At 42.2% G+C, this 15,539-nt stretch overlaps 1 protein-coding gene across 3 annotated transcripts in view; it reads right to left on the bottom strand.

The window, feature by feature from the left end:
* The window catches only part of RNF130 (ring finger protein 130), a 612,280-nt gene that overhangs the window by 355,029 nt on the left and 241,712 nt on the right, over positions 1–15,539 (bottom strand). For all 3 annotated transcript variants that reach the window (XM_073621066.1, XM_073621067.1, XM_073621065.1), the window contains exon 3: positions 1,765–2,015. In XM_073621066.1, the coding sequence (XP_073477167.1) occupies positions 1,765–2,015 (251 nt within the window). The remainder of the gene's footprint in view (positions 1–1,764; positions 2,016–15,539) is intronic.

A 15,539-nucleotide genomic window follows, 5' to 3' on the forward strand; every position in this document is an offset into this window, starting at 1 on the left:
AAAGGTAATTTTCCCTACTGTAGTGATAAAGATGGCATTATTATCACAATGAATCAGAAAATTAGGTTCAGGAACATCTTTTTTTTTTACTTTACCAACAACACTCAGGGAGGTGGGCATGAGAGACAACCCACCCAGCCTACCACAGGGCAACTGTCAGAGTTTCAAGAAAAGAAAAAAAGGGGGGAAAAGGGAAAATAGGGACAGGAAATTTTTGATGTAACAGACACATGTTCCCATGTAAAATAATCCGTATTTGTACTGTATAAAATTTAGAGATTTGTGAATTAACTACTATCGGCACTTTTTTTGACACAATGCACTCCGTTTAATAAATAATCAGCCACACAGAGAATGTATGGTTTTCAGTGGGTTGACTTTCATAGTAGGAAGGAGGAGTAAAGCAGAACCTATGTACTGAGTAAAAATAAATGCCCATATGTATGATCTCTTTTATAAATAAGTATATCTGAAAAAATATCACTGAGAATAATCAAGAATATGTTACTTTTAAGTGGAAACTGAAGAATGATCACTTGATACCCCCCATTTCTTGCCTCTGTGCATCCTCCAACCATCAAAGATTGGCAAGTGAGGAAGAAAGCCTATGGTTCTCGAAGAAACAGCGTGTAAAGATTATTTGTAATAAAACTACTGTAACAAACTCCCCCCATTGCGGGTCACATTGGCATTATGGTTGCCCTCAAAGGGCCGGTTGCATTTGTAAGACTATATGGGATTGACTTACTAAAACTTGAGTGTGCAAAATTTGGTGCCGCTCTGCATAGAAACCAATCAGCTTCCAGGTTTTGTTGTCAAAGCTTAATTGAACAAACTGAAGTTAGAAGCTTGGCTACCATTCACAGCTGCACCAGATTTTGCACTCTTCAGTATCCAGGGCTATTTTTCTCAGAGAATAAGTGCAGGAACTCAACCCCCCCCACTGAACCACATCAAACTGTGGATGTGGACACATTGCACAGTGGGAGGATCTTAAAAGAGCAGTAAATATCAGAAGTGCATTATGTGGGGAGGTTAGGGTTGATCTACGTACAGAGTTTAGGGGTGCGCTATTTACAGAGTACGGTTTCAGGGTTTCAAAGTTCAGGGGTGCGCTGTGTACAAAGTGCAGGGTTGAAGAGAGTGCTACATACAGAGTGCAGGGTTTAGGGTGTGCTATGTCCACATCTCACCTTCACAACCCTCCTTGGCTGATCTCTCTCTCTCACTTGCAGGGAGATCATTAGTGGGCATCATTAGAACTACCTCGTGATGCCCCATCATCTCGCAGAGGGCGAGAGCCAGAGGTGGCAGAACAGCGTTCCACCATGTTGCAGCTGAAAAAAAGAGCCTTGGGTGTGAGGGCCACATGAAATGGCCTGGTGGACTTACGGATTTATGTTCGACACATCTCTCTTAAGGGCTATGTCACAATAGTAGTCCTGTTGCTGGCGGCCACTCGGCACCAAGAGAATTGCTACAGTGAACATTCAACTGATCCTACAGCATTGCTCCTTGATGCCCAAACCAACCAAATGTTAGTTTGACATAGTTCCCTCACTAGCCAGAGAAGTAGCAGTGTTTGAATGCCACTCTGCTGGTTCAGCCCTCAGCAAGCAATGCTGGAAGAGTGGGTGAATGCATTCTTAGTGAACTCGTCACTGGCAGGTTGCCACCATCAATATGAACAACAGTGTGACATAGGTCTTAGTCTGAAATATAAAACAATACCAGCTCAGACTAAATTTAAATGTCAAGATTTACCTGATTTCGATCTCGGGCACTTGTATATCTGATCTTCTGTATGAAGTAAAAAATTAACCAAGCCGAAGATATGATCATCAAAACGATGAATGAGATAGAGACGAAGACCAAAGAGCCACGACTAAAGCTCCTGTTTGGGCTACGTGATCCAACAGCAATAGCCATGAGGACAGAGATATTCCTTTCCACGTAACTTAATATTTCCCGTCCTGTGGACTCGGAGATCATGATGGCAACGATGTCTCCTGTTCCTGTAATAGGAAGAGATAATAAAAAGTTGAGAAATTCGGTATCCTGTGATATTTATTTTAACAGTACAGTTTGATATAACATCTTCAGCAGGTCAAAGCAGCACTGATGGACAAAGATTAAAAAAGGAGATTAAAAAGTGTATTTACCTAGAGTTATTTTCTCATCCATGTCTTTATGGACTTTGTGCACTGGTGCGCAGTCATGTTGGAACAGAAAGGGGCCATACCCAAACTGTTCCTACAAAGTTTGGAGCATGAAATTGTCTAAAATGTCTTGCTATGCTGGCGCCTTAAGATTTCCCTTCACTGGAACGAAGGGGCCATGCACAACCCCTGAAAAACAACGCCACACCAAATGATTTGGACCAGTGCACAAAACAAGGTCCATAAAGACATGGATGAGCGAGTTTGGGGTGGATGAACTTGACTGGCCTGCACAGTGAGTCCTGACCTCAACCCGATAGAACATTTTTGGAATGAATTAAAGCAGAGAATGCGAGTCAGGCCTTCTTGTCCACATCAGTGCCTGACCTCACAAATGCGCTTTTGGAAGAATGGTCAAACATTTGCATAGAGACACTCCTAAACCTTGTGGACAGCCTTCCCAGAAGAGTTAAAGCTGCAAAGGGTGGGCCAACTCAGTATTAAACCCTACGGACTAAGACTGGGATGCCATTAAAGTTCATGTGTGTGTAAATGCAGGCATCCCAATACTTTTGGTAATATAGTGTACATTTATATATAACACACACATACACACAAAGTTGAGCTCAAAAATTTGCATACCCTGGCAGAAATTGTGAAATTTTGTCATAATATTGAAAATATGAATGATCGTGCCAAAAAACTCTTTTATTTAAGGATAGTGATCACATAAAGCCATTTATTATCACATAGTTTTTTGGATCTTTTTAAAATCATAACAACAGAAATCACCCGAATGGCACCGATAAAAAGTTTACATACACTGGAATGTTTGGCCTTGGTACAGACACAGAAAGTGGCACACACAGGTTAAAATGGCAATTAAAAAGGTTAATTCCTCACATTTGTAGTTTTTAAATCACAATTAGTGTCTGAATAAATAGTCAATGAGTTTGTTACCTCTCACTTGGATGCCTTAAGCAGGCTAGACACTTTTGCCGCCGGTGTCCATCTGCGGTATAGCGCGGTCCTTTGACCCATGGGGTCCCGACACGCTTACAAACACATACAACATACACATATTTGGCCAATTTTTTTTTTCAACAGGATCCAATTAACCTACCAGCATGTCTTTGGAGTGTGGTGGGAGGAAACCGGAGTACCCAGAAAAAACCCACGCAGGCACAGGGAGAACATGCAAACTCCAGGCAGATGGTGTCGTGGTCGGGATTTGAACTAGCGACCCTATTGCTGCTAGGTGAAAGTGCTATCCACTACACCACTGTGCCTGCGTAACAAAGTAAAGGAACTTTATAAAGATGGAAAAGGATATAAAAAGATACCCAAAGCCTTGAATATGCCAGTCAGTACTGTTTAATCCCTTATTAAAAAGTGGAAAATTCGGGGCTCTTTTGATATCAAGCCAAAGTCAGGTAGACCAAGAAAGATTGCAGCCACAACTGGTGGAAGAATTGCTTAGGATACAAAGAAAAACCGATAGGTAACCTCAGCAGAAATACAGGCTGCTCTCCAAAAAGACGGTGTGGTTGTTGTTAAGGAGCACAATTCAACAATACTTGAACAAAAAAGAGCTGCATGGTTGAGCTGCCAGAAAGAAGCCTTTACTGCTCCAATGCTACAAAAAAGCCCAATGAGGCATGCCAAGGTGTTATCGGGCATATTGTAGCCAGGCTTTTTTGTGGAACTTGTGCAGTAAAGACTTCTAAAGACTTCTTTCTGGCAACTTGACCAAGCAGCTCTTTTTTGTTCAAGTATCATCGTATTGTGTTCCTTAAAAACAACCACAGCATCTTTTTCCAGAGCAGCCTGTATTTCTCCTGAGGTTACCTGTGGTTTTTTTCTTTTCATCCCGAACAATTCCCGTGGCAGTTGTAGCTGAAATCTTTCTTGATCTACCTTACCTTGGCATCGAGAGATCCCCAAATTTTCCACTTCTTATTAAATGATTCAACAGTACTGCCTGGCATATTCAAGGCTTTGGATATCTTTTTATATCCTTTTCCATCTTTGTAAAGTTTCATTACCTTGTTACGCAGGTCTTTTATAAAAAATAAAGAACATATGAGGAGACAGCTTTGAGCTGCTCAGGATCCCGCAGTTAACTTAGAATCCAGAGGTGATTCATATGCATGGTTTGACCAAGCTTAAATGTGAGGTCACACGCTCAGAGGTGAGTGGCTATTACCTAAGGGTGGGGAGCACCAGAGTGTGGACACTGCAACACGGTTTTTGATAATTTTTATCAATGGATTCAGTTTGTATGCACTATAGCACTTTACTTTTCACTTTTTTGTCACTTTTATTCATTCAGGATCTATTGTAATGAACCTGGTTTTAACAATTTATTTTTTTTTAGTTTGATGTGTGAGATCTTGAATGGTTTTATATATCACAAGGATATATCACTATAGTATTTTTATCATTTTTCAGCTATGTTATAAATTTGATTTTGCACAGTTGAGTGTCATATAGCACTATTGACACGTTATATATTCTTTATTACTGCTGTGATAGCAGAACAACAGGTAGCTAGCGCGGCACATATGTCTTTATTTTTATGCTATTACACGGCTATATGGGACGTGATTAGTAGCAGCTGTCCATATAACTTTTTACTCTCAGTAGGTAGCTCGCAAGACTTATATTCTGTTAACAAACTCATTGACTATTTATACACAGACACCAACTGCAATTTAAAAAGCCACAAATGTGGGAAATTAACCTTTAATAGCCATTTTAACCTGTGTATGCCACCTTCTGTGTCTGTACAAAGGCCAAAACAGTCCAGGGTATGTAAACTTTTCATCAGGACTATGCGTGTGATTTCTGTTATTATGATTTTAAAAAGGAGCCAAAAAAATACGTGATAATAAATGGCTTCATGCATGTGATCACTATCCTTGAATAAAAGACAGTTCTTTGGCATTCTTAGTCATATTTTCAATATAAATACCAACATTTCTGATATTTATATATATATATATATATATATATATATATATACACATACACACACACACACACACACACACACACACACACACACACACACTTGTGCTCATAAGTTTACATACCCTGGCAGAATTTATGACTTCATGGCCATTTTTCAGAGAGTATGAATGATCACACAAACTTTTCTTTCACTCATGGTTAGTGTTTAGCTGAAGCCATTTATTATCAATTAACAATTTACGCTTTTTAAATCATAATGACAACAGAAACTACCCAAATGACCCTGATCAAAAGTTTACATACCCCAGTTTTTAATACCGTGTATTGCCCCCTTTAACATCAATGATAGCTTGAAGTCTTTTGTGGTATTTGTGGATGAGGCTCTTTATCTTCTCAGATGGTAAAGCTGCCCATTCCTCTTGGCAAAAAGCCTCCAGTGCCTGTAAATTCTTGGCCTGTCTTGCATGAACTGCACGTTTGAGATCTCCCCAGAGTGGCTCAATGTTATTGAGGTCAGGAGACTGATATGGCCACTCCAGAACCTTCATTTTATTCTGCTGTAGCCAATGACAGGTCGACTTGGCCTTGTGTTTTGGATCATTGTCATGTTGGAATGTCCAAGTATGGCCCATGCGCAGCTAATTTTGACCAAATTTCCTGAACCTTTGTAGCTCACACATCCCCAAAACATCAGCGATCCACCTCCGTGTTTCACAGTAGGAATGATGTACCTTTCATCATAGGCCTTGTTGACGCCTCTCCAAATGTAGCGTTTATGGTTGTGGCCAAAAAGCTCAATTTTGGTCTCATCACTCCAAATGACTTTGTGCCCGAAGGTTTGAGGCTTGTCTCTGTGCTGCTTGGCGTATTGTAAGTGGGATACTTTGTGGCATTTGCGTAGTAATGGCTTTCTTCTGGCGACTCGACCACACAGCCCATCTTTCTTCAAGTGCCTCCTTATTGTGCATCTTGAAACAGCCACACCACATGTTTTCAGAGAGTCCTGTATATCATCTAAAGTTATTTGTGGGTTTTTCTTTGCATTCCGAACAATTTTCCTGGCAGTTGTCACTGAAATTTTAGTTGGTCTACCTGACCGTGGTTTGGTTTCAACAGAACCCCTCATTTCCACTGCTGATTGGCATTCTCAATTATTTGGATATCTTTTTATATGCCTTTCCTGTTTTATCCAGTTCAACTACCTTTTCCCACAGATCCTTTGACAATTCTTTTGCTTTCCCCATGACTCAGAATCCAGAAACGTCAGTGCAGCACTGGATGAAAGGGTCTGTCAGGAGTCCAGAAACCCACTGACCTTTTATACACACACACTAATTACAAGCAAACAGATCACAGGTGAGGACGGTTACCTTTAATAGCCATTCAGCCTGGGTTCACACTGATGCAAATTTACAGCGGGTTTTAATGGGTTTAGGAACACACAGATTCGCAGGTCATGTAAAAAGCATAGTATTCCATGGCTTTGGTTCACATCTATGCGTTGCAAATTTGGTGCGAGAAAAAAAAGGTCCTGTGCGCGTTGTCTGCGAGTACGATGCAAATTCCTATGGTGCAGTGCGAATTTTATCTTCAAAGGCTTCAACTGAACTTGCAGTAAACTCGCAGCACACAGTTCACATATTTGTGAATTGTTCACTGTTTGCCTCCTGAAATTCGCAGTAAAATCGTGGTAAATTTGCAGTAAATTCACACCTGTCCACCCTTAAAACGCAAGGCAAATTCACACCTCACAGGACAAAAAAAATTGATCAAATTCGCAGTACGCTTGACACCATCTGAACCAAATAAGTTTATCATGGTCTTATCAGACCACAGGACATGGATCCAGTAATCCATTTCCTTAGTTTGCTTGTCTTCAGCAAACTGTTTGCAAGCTTTCTTGTGCATCATCTTTAGAAGAGGCTTATCGGCCGATATTTGGCCATTTTTGATAATTCGGCATCGGCCGATTATTATCAAAATTAGGCCAATATTTAACATTAACCGCCATTCCTCCTCCCTTCTCCACACTCACTTGATGCTTGCCAGAACCGCTGAGTGTGTGAAGCTGACATGTAACAGAGAGGAGAGAGAGAGGGATCTGTCAGAATTCAGGTTGATGTCGGGGTGGGCGGGACCCAGCCGCTATCAAACACTAGCCAATGGGATGGGATCTGGGCGGGCCGCTATGTGTATGTGGCCCCGCCCCTTTTCTTAAGCAGCCCAATCATTGGCTGCTGTTTGATAGCTGCTGGGGGTCCCGCCCACCCTGACATTAATCTCAATTCTGACATCACCTCTCTGTTGTCAGTTTCACACAGTTACTCGGCTCAGTGTGAAACCTGCCAGTGCCAATCAGTGCCATCTGTCAGTGCCACCTGCCACCCAGTGCCACCTGCCAGTGCCACCGCCAATCAGTGCCACCTGCCAGTGCCAACCAGTGCCAAACCAGTGCCACCTGCCAATGCCTGCCAGTGCCAACCAGTGCCACCTTCCAGTGCCACTGCCAGATCAGTGCCAACCACCCAGTGCCACCTGCCAGTGCCAACCAGTGCCACCGCCAATCAGTGCCACCTGCCAATGCCAAAAGTGCCACCTGCCAGTTCCAAACCAGTGCCACCTTCCAATGCCACTGCCAATCAGTGCCAACCAGTGCCACTGCCAATCAGTGCCACGTGCCAGCACCACCTGCCAGTGCCAACCAGTGCCACCTACCAGTGCCATGTCAGTTCCAAACCAGTGCCACCTTCCAGTGCCAACCAGTGCCACCTTCCAGTGCCAACCAGTACCACTGCCAATCAGTGCCACCTGCCAGTGCCAATCAGTGCCATCTGTCAGTGCCACCTGCTACCCAGTGCCAACTGCCAGTGCCAACCAGTGCCACCTGCCAGTGCCAACCAGTGCCTGCCAGTGCCACCGCCAATCAGTGCTACCTGCCGGTGCCAACCAGTGCCTGCCAGTGCCACCTCCAAACGGTGCCACACCAATCAGTGCCACCTGCCAGTGCCAATAGTGCCACCTGCCAGTTCCACCTGACAATGCCTGCCAGTGCCAATCAGTGCCACCTTCCAGTGCCACTGCAAATCAGTGCCAACCAGTGCCACCTGCCAATCAGTGCCACGTGCCAGTGCCACCTGCCAGTGCCAACCAGTGCCACCTGCCAGTGCCAACCAGTGCCATGTCAGTTCCAAACCAGTGCCACCTTCCAGTGCCAACCAGTGCCACTGCCAATTAGTGCCACCTGCCAGTGCCAACCAGTGCCATGTCAGTTCCAAACCAGTGCCACCTTTCAGTGCCAACCAGTGCCACTGCCAATTAGTGCCACCTGCCAGTGCCAATCAGTGCCACCTGCCTAAGCCAACCAGTGCCACCTGCCACAGCCAGTGCCATCTGTACTGAGGACACCAAGTGGGTGGTAGAGTGACAGGAGCAAGCAGGGAGGAGTGGAGTGGGTGAGGTCTTTTTTTTAAAATCATACATACATACACACATATATATACTATAGTGAATTCATAAAGTATTTCAATGTTGCAACATCTTTTGAATGACCAAGAGAAATCGGAGACACCTGAGCTAAATTTCAAGTGTTGTTGCAAAGGGTCTGAATACTTGAGCCACTGTGATATTTAAAGTGGTTGTAAACCCTTACAGACCACTTTGACCTAAATTAAGGCTTACCTGTAGGTCCAAGAAATATCTCCTAAACCTACACGGCTTAGGAGAGATTTGCAAAAAGACAGGCGCCGCTGTCTACGGCGCATGCGCCATAGACAGTGGCACACAGGCGCACTGAGCATATGCCGTTAGTGGCGGCTCCCGTTCGCATGCACGGGAATGACGTCATCGCGGCTCCGGCCAATCACAGCGCCGGAACCACGATACCCGGAAAGAAGATGGACGCTCCGTAGCAGAGGGGACAGCGGTGACATCGCAAGGCTCCTGTGTCAGGTGAGTGACACATAATGGGCTACTATGCGATACATAATAGTCTATTATGCTTTACCTTTGCAGGGAAACAAAGAGGAAGTAAATCCATCAGGGTTTACTTCCTCTAAGTTTTTCCTTTTTCATACATTTGCAAACATTTCTAAAATGTTGTTTTCACTTTGTCATTATTGGGTAATGAGTGTAGATTATTGAGGGAAAAAAAAGAATTTGACCAACTATTGTATCAGGCTGCAACATAACATTGAAAAAAGTGGAGGGGGTCTGAATACTATATAAATGTATGTATATTTCAAATTTAAGGAAATAAAGAATGATTCCATAGTCCAAATAAAAGTAGAATACCTAATACATAGAAAAAAAAATCCAGACTGCACTGTTACTGAAGCACTGCTGAAATAGCTGATAAGCATTATCTTAAAATGTTTATTATATACCTTATTCATAAATAGTGAACGATTCAGTACACCAATAGGAGTAAAGTAACTGACAAGTGCAAATTAAATCTCAATGTATTTTGCTTTGAGAAGACATTCTCCTACAGCTTCCCAAAGGAAGTGTGACTGAAGAGCAGTATGTGAAGTGTTTAATATTCAATAAGATATGGCAGATTACATGCCCATTTTCGGTCAATAGGTTTCATTCCTGAGCTTTGAAAACACATTCCTAATGGATAGAATATAACGATGCATAATGGTGCAGTATCTTTGCACTAAATTTGTACAGAATCTGTACAGCTGGAACAGATCTGTGACATGAAATGTAGAAAAAAAAAAAAGTAAACATTTAAAAAAACTGTAGAACATGATATTACTGTAATAATGTAATGTAACATTACTGTAATACTACATTTCACAATGCAATGCTGATTTTTTAGAAACCAAATGAATTTGATAGTACATCAGACAGGACTACAGAACACATTTCCCTTATTCTAACACTTCCCGTCCAAGAGTAACAATGCTGCTCCTCCATAGACAGTGTGGTGAGTGAGCGTTATCATCCTAAGACAGAAAATGTGTATACTGGTAGGGTCACCAGGTGAAAATAAAAAATAAAAAAGTCTGAAAAAAATATAAAAATTGTATCCTCCAATTATGGATAGGTTTATCCGTAATACCTACCTTTCCTTTACAATGGATGACAAAGTGACAGTGTTTTTACTTTTGAAGTATTTTTTACTTTTAACCTCCCTGGCGGTATGATTATGTCGGATTTTAGGTGCTGAAAGCGGTACAATTATTTTGCATGGAAATTTGGCGTTTTATATTGTAGGCCTGTAATTCTTAACAATAACACACTTAAATCTGTCCAAACAAGAGTCTAGTAGATATCCCCGGTATGATGAAGTTTGAAACACAAAAACATAAAATTATAATATAATAAATAAATATAAATAATTTTAAAAAAAATAATATATTAATAAAATAAATTTCCCCACGATTCACTATCGCTCAATTCTGCAAGTGTTCTAATTTACTATCACTGTTTTCTAGCTGGTCTAAAGCCACTTTTGACATAAAGGGACACTTTTTGGTTCCTATGGACAATCTCCAGTTTCCAGGCAGAAAGAACAGTATATATAATATAAAACTGCATGCAGGGCATGGGCCAAAGCACTGGGGATAAAAGGGATGTGAAATAATTTCATACAGTACTGTAATCTGTAAGATTACAGTACTGTATGCGTTATGGTTTGTAAATTTTTTTGAATTTGCCGCCAGGCTCCGCCCCCGTGCGTTGCGACGCTCACAGGGAACGGAGAGGCTTCGGAGGAGACATAACCCGCAGACACAGCGGGGGACATCGCAGGATCCTGAGGACAAGGTAAGTAATACCGCACCAGGATCCTGCAATGTAATCCCGAGTGTGGCTCGGGGTTACCGCTAATGGGACTGAAATTTAACCCCGAGCCACACTCGGGAATACCGTCAGGGAGGCTACAACGAATACTTGGGACACTGATACTCCAGGTTCAAAATCTTAGGGAAGCTCAGTGGCTGTATGACAAATTCTAATGTCACTTTCTCTTTTTGATGTTTCCTGTGTCTCTGGACCATTTCATCTGCCTGAAGGAATGCTACATTGACTACTCTGCTTGTTAGCGGACAGTAAAGGCTTCATCTGTCCCAAAGATAGTTGAAGAAACTATGAGGAGACTTTGGGGTTTATTTACTAAAGGTAAATCCACTGTTCACTGCAAGTGCTCTTGGAAGTGCAGTCGCTGTAGATCTGAGGGGGACATGCAAGTAAAATAAAACAGCATTTTTTCTCGCACATGATTGGACGATAGAAATCAGCAGAGCTTCCCCTCGTTTCAGATCATCCCCTCAGATCTACAGTGACTGCACTTGTAGTGCATAGTGGATTTGCCTTCAGAAAATCAACCCCTTCGCCTACTAGACTCCTCTTACAACTGTGATATATAGTATATTTCATGTAGCCTGAATCTTTAACAAAAAAACACTATACATGAATAAAGTAACATGGTCTTACTTTTTAAATGACCAATGATGGCAATTTATAGTCCATTATGTTGCCGAATTTTTTGGAAGAAGATTTAAAAAATAATCCAGCACCCAACAATTGGTCCAGGTCTCTACAGCCACAGGGGAAAGTACTATTTCCAAAACCTCTGAATAGATATAAGGGAATAGGTAAAATTCCAATCCACTGGCTATTCGCCTAGCCTCTAATCCACTCATCTGATTGTATGTTTTTCTCTATTTTGAAAAAAAAATAAAAAATAAATTGGCACCAAATAATAACAGGTTGACACAGCCAGAAATCTAGGTCGATATTTAAAAGACTAGAGGGTCACCTACAGTCCTGATTCAAATGTTCTTGCTCTTGAGCAACAGCTTTGCTTGTAGGAGTTGTACAATTGAGTTTATATAGAAATTTTTTGTGTGTCCTGTCTTTAAACTTGCTCAGGCAACCAAGCTGGTATCTGTGTACGGAGGGGTCTACAAGCGTGTGACCCTTCAGCAATGGAGTCATCTGCCAATGAAATGAAAGGTATCATTTGGCGAAAATAATTTGTTTATACAGTTTATCCCAACCATGGCACTACCTGCCTGGAGTTTGCATGTTCTCCCTGTACCTGTGTGGGTTTCCTCCAGGTACTCTGGTTTCCTCCCACACTCCAAAGATATACTGGTAGGTTAATTGGCTCCTGTCTATATTGGCCCTTATATGTGTATGCAGGGCTTTTTTTCCTCCGAGAAGAGGTGCAGGAAGAACACCCCTTTCTGAGTCACCCTTTGTCTCTGCCCCCCTACCCACCTCTTAGCACACTCCCTTGGCTCCACCCCCTACCCACCTCCCAGTACCACCCCTTTTAGAGAATACAGAACCAACTGTAATTTTGTGGTGCTAAATAATTGGTATGGAATTGATTAATAACAAGAAAAGCAGTCAAATAGATCCCCTGCAGCCAACAGTAGATCCCCCACAACAATAGACTCCCCCCAGCAACAATAGACTCCACCCCAGAAATTAAGACCCCACGTCAGCAACAATAGATCCCCCACACAATAGACCCCCCCATACAGCATCAAAATTGGACCCCCCAGCAGCAACAGATCTCCCAGGACCCAGCATCAATAGACCCTCCAGCATCAATAGACCTATCCTTCAATAAGCCTTACCCAACAATTGATCCCCCACCAGCAACAGACCCTCACACAAAAGCAGATCCCCACCAGAGAAAATAGATCCCCCAGCAGCCAGCATTAATAGCCCTTCTAGCACACTCCACACCCCTTGCTATTACATACATCCAGTGCTGGAGGTGGTGGAACTGCGTTCCCCTGCGTTCCTGATGAAAAAAAGCCCTGTGTGTATGAATGAATGTGAGTTAGGGACCTTTGATTGTAAACTCCTTGAGGGCAAGGACTGATGTGAATGTACAATATATATGTAAAGCCCTGTGTAAATTGACAGCACTATACAAGTACTTGTAATAAATATTCACAGATATCTGCAGACTATAAATCAGCCCAATCATGGTCAAATCTCAAAAATTAATTCATTTCCCAAATTTACGTGAAATACAAAACTGTATCTTGCTACGGTTAATGGTCTTGCACAGGGCTTAAAAGGGGGCACTTGATGTTTGTAAGGAATGCTAACCAAATTTCCCAGGCTTGGAAACTTAAAGTGGATGTAAACCCCATTCATGAAATCTGACTGGGCACATATATCTGCAGTGTTTATCTCTCTCCAAAGCCCTAAATCCCGTGTCTTTCTGCTGCTCCGTTATCAGCAAGATAACTTCTGACAAGCTCTCTGACACAGGAGATAAAAGCAGCTGGAAATTTGTGTCGGGGAGGGAACTTAGAGACAGATAAGCAGAAAGCTTGTCAATTCACAGCACAGCTCTGGAATCTTCTTCATTCCTCTGCCTATGTGGAGGGGGGGTTGTCCCTTTCCTCCAATCAGCTGTCACACAGTGTATGCCCAGACTCCTCTCCCAGTGCTGAAACAGGAAGAAAAGAGTCTAGAAAGCTGAAGACAGCAGATATACATGTAAAACTTATGTAGGGAGATTTGTTTAATCTCTGTGTATCATCTGAGGCTGTTCACTTCACATCCAATTGGTGCATGAAGTGTATGTAATGGCAAAACGTTTTCACTTTTCAAAATAGTGCAGAAGAATAGACCCTTTGTCAAGATTTTATTGTTGTCTGTGTCCACAATAGGCAGATTCATCCCTCTTTTTGTCCTTCTGAGCATTGACACCAACACAAAAAAAATACATTTTTCACCTAGTGGATCACATGTTTATCACCGAGTAAAATTTCTAAAGGCACGGTGATTGGGCACATCTGCATAGATTATGGACATTGGTTGTTTTAGGAGTCATTTCACATGATATGGACACTATCTGATTATTAGCACCATTTGATATTATTGTGCTAAGATACCTATCGGTGTTCTCTTTTAATTCTTCATTTTTCTTGTTTTGGTATACATGTGTGATTTAAAGGGGTAGATCCTATATTTATTATTTTAAATATATATTTTAGTGTTCCTTACACTTAAAGGGGCAGCTGCCTTTATAGAATACACCTGTGGGTTGGCACCCTTTTATTTTTATATTTTTAAACTGGGGTTGATTTACTAAAGGCAAACCAAGCATATTCTTAGCAAGTGAAGTTTACCCAGAGCTTAGTGAATGAGGTAAAGCTTTGCTGAATTCTATCATCCAATCATGTGGAAGAGAAAATTTGTTGTTGTATTTTCCCTACATGAGATTGGGTATTGTTTGCAAAGTGAAATTTCACTGCATTCACAAAGCCCTATGGAACACTCCATTGCAAAGTGAATAGCCTATTTGCTTTTAGAGTCAAATATGTTTTTATTGAGTTTTTACAAGGTGAAACATTGCCAAGCATATTACAAAAGTACGTTCAATACATTAGTAACGTAAAAAAAAAAGTCTGCCTAGTTAGTATATTTTGAATATAGGCCAGTGTAATATAGATACATAAACGTATGTTAGCTTGGTTTGATTTATGCACAGTTTGTTGTAAAATATCCGATGTGTGATACAACCGAGAATCACCTGTTCTGAGGCCTTGTAGTATGAATCAGAAGAGAGAAGAGAAGTAGAAGATAAAGGGGGGATGAAATGGAGGGGAAGGAATAGATAGGGGTGAGGGGGGTTGGGGAAGGTGAGCAGGCCCTGGCGCATCACACTGAAGCAGGCCCTGGCGGTGAGGCAGGCCCTGAAGGTGAGCAGGCCCTGGCGCATCACACTGAAGCAGGCCCTGGCGGTGAGGCAGGCCCTGAAGGTGAGCAGGCCCTGGCGCATCACACTGAAGGGTCCAGTGAGAGTCAGATTAACTAGGTGGTGTCAGCAAGTTTTTTAGGGCATCTGAAGTGGAGTAATCAATCCAGATAAGCCATAGGGTTTTAAATTTATCAAAAGTATCATTGTCTAGGGCTATCATCTCTTCCATTCGCATAATATCGTTGACTATAGAGACCCATGAGGACAGAGGAGGAGTAGCCTATTTGCTTTTAGTAAATCAATCCCATGGGGTGCTCAGTTCTTGCCTTACAGCAGTAGTAAAGCTCGCATTGTGATTTTTACCTACAGGTAAGCCTATAATCAGGTTTACCTGTAGGTAAAATTAATATTTCCTAAACATGCACCGTTTAGGAGATATTCACCCTGGATGCACCTGTTGACGTCACCAGGATTTGCACTCTGAAGGCCCGGCATACCCTGCTGGGCCTTCAGAGGTTCGTGCCGGAAATGAAGGGCCCCCGTGCACATGCAGTAGAGCAATGTCATCGCGTCATCGACCAATCTAATAACCTGAGCGCAAGAACCTGGGCGAAAGATCAGGGGAAGTCGTCAGCCCTCTCAGAGGTGACAGCGCACCGCTAGAAGGCTTAGTTCCAATGGAAGCATTTCATAATGTGCTAGTATGGGATGCATACTAGCACATT

This window comes from Aquarana catesbeiana, linkage group LG03 (genome assembly GCF_042186555.1).
Source record: "Aquarana catesbeiana isolate 2022-GZ linkage group LG03, ASM4218655v1, whole genome shotgun sequence".
Classification (NCBI taxonomy): domain Eukaryota; kingdom Metazoa; phylum Chordata; class Amphibia; order Anura; family Ranidae; genus Aquarana; species Aquarana catesbeiana.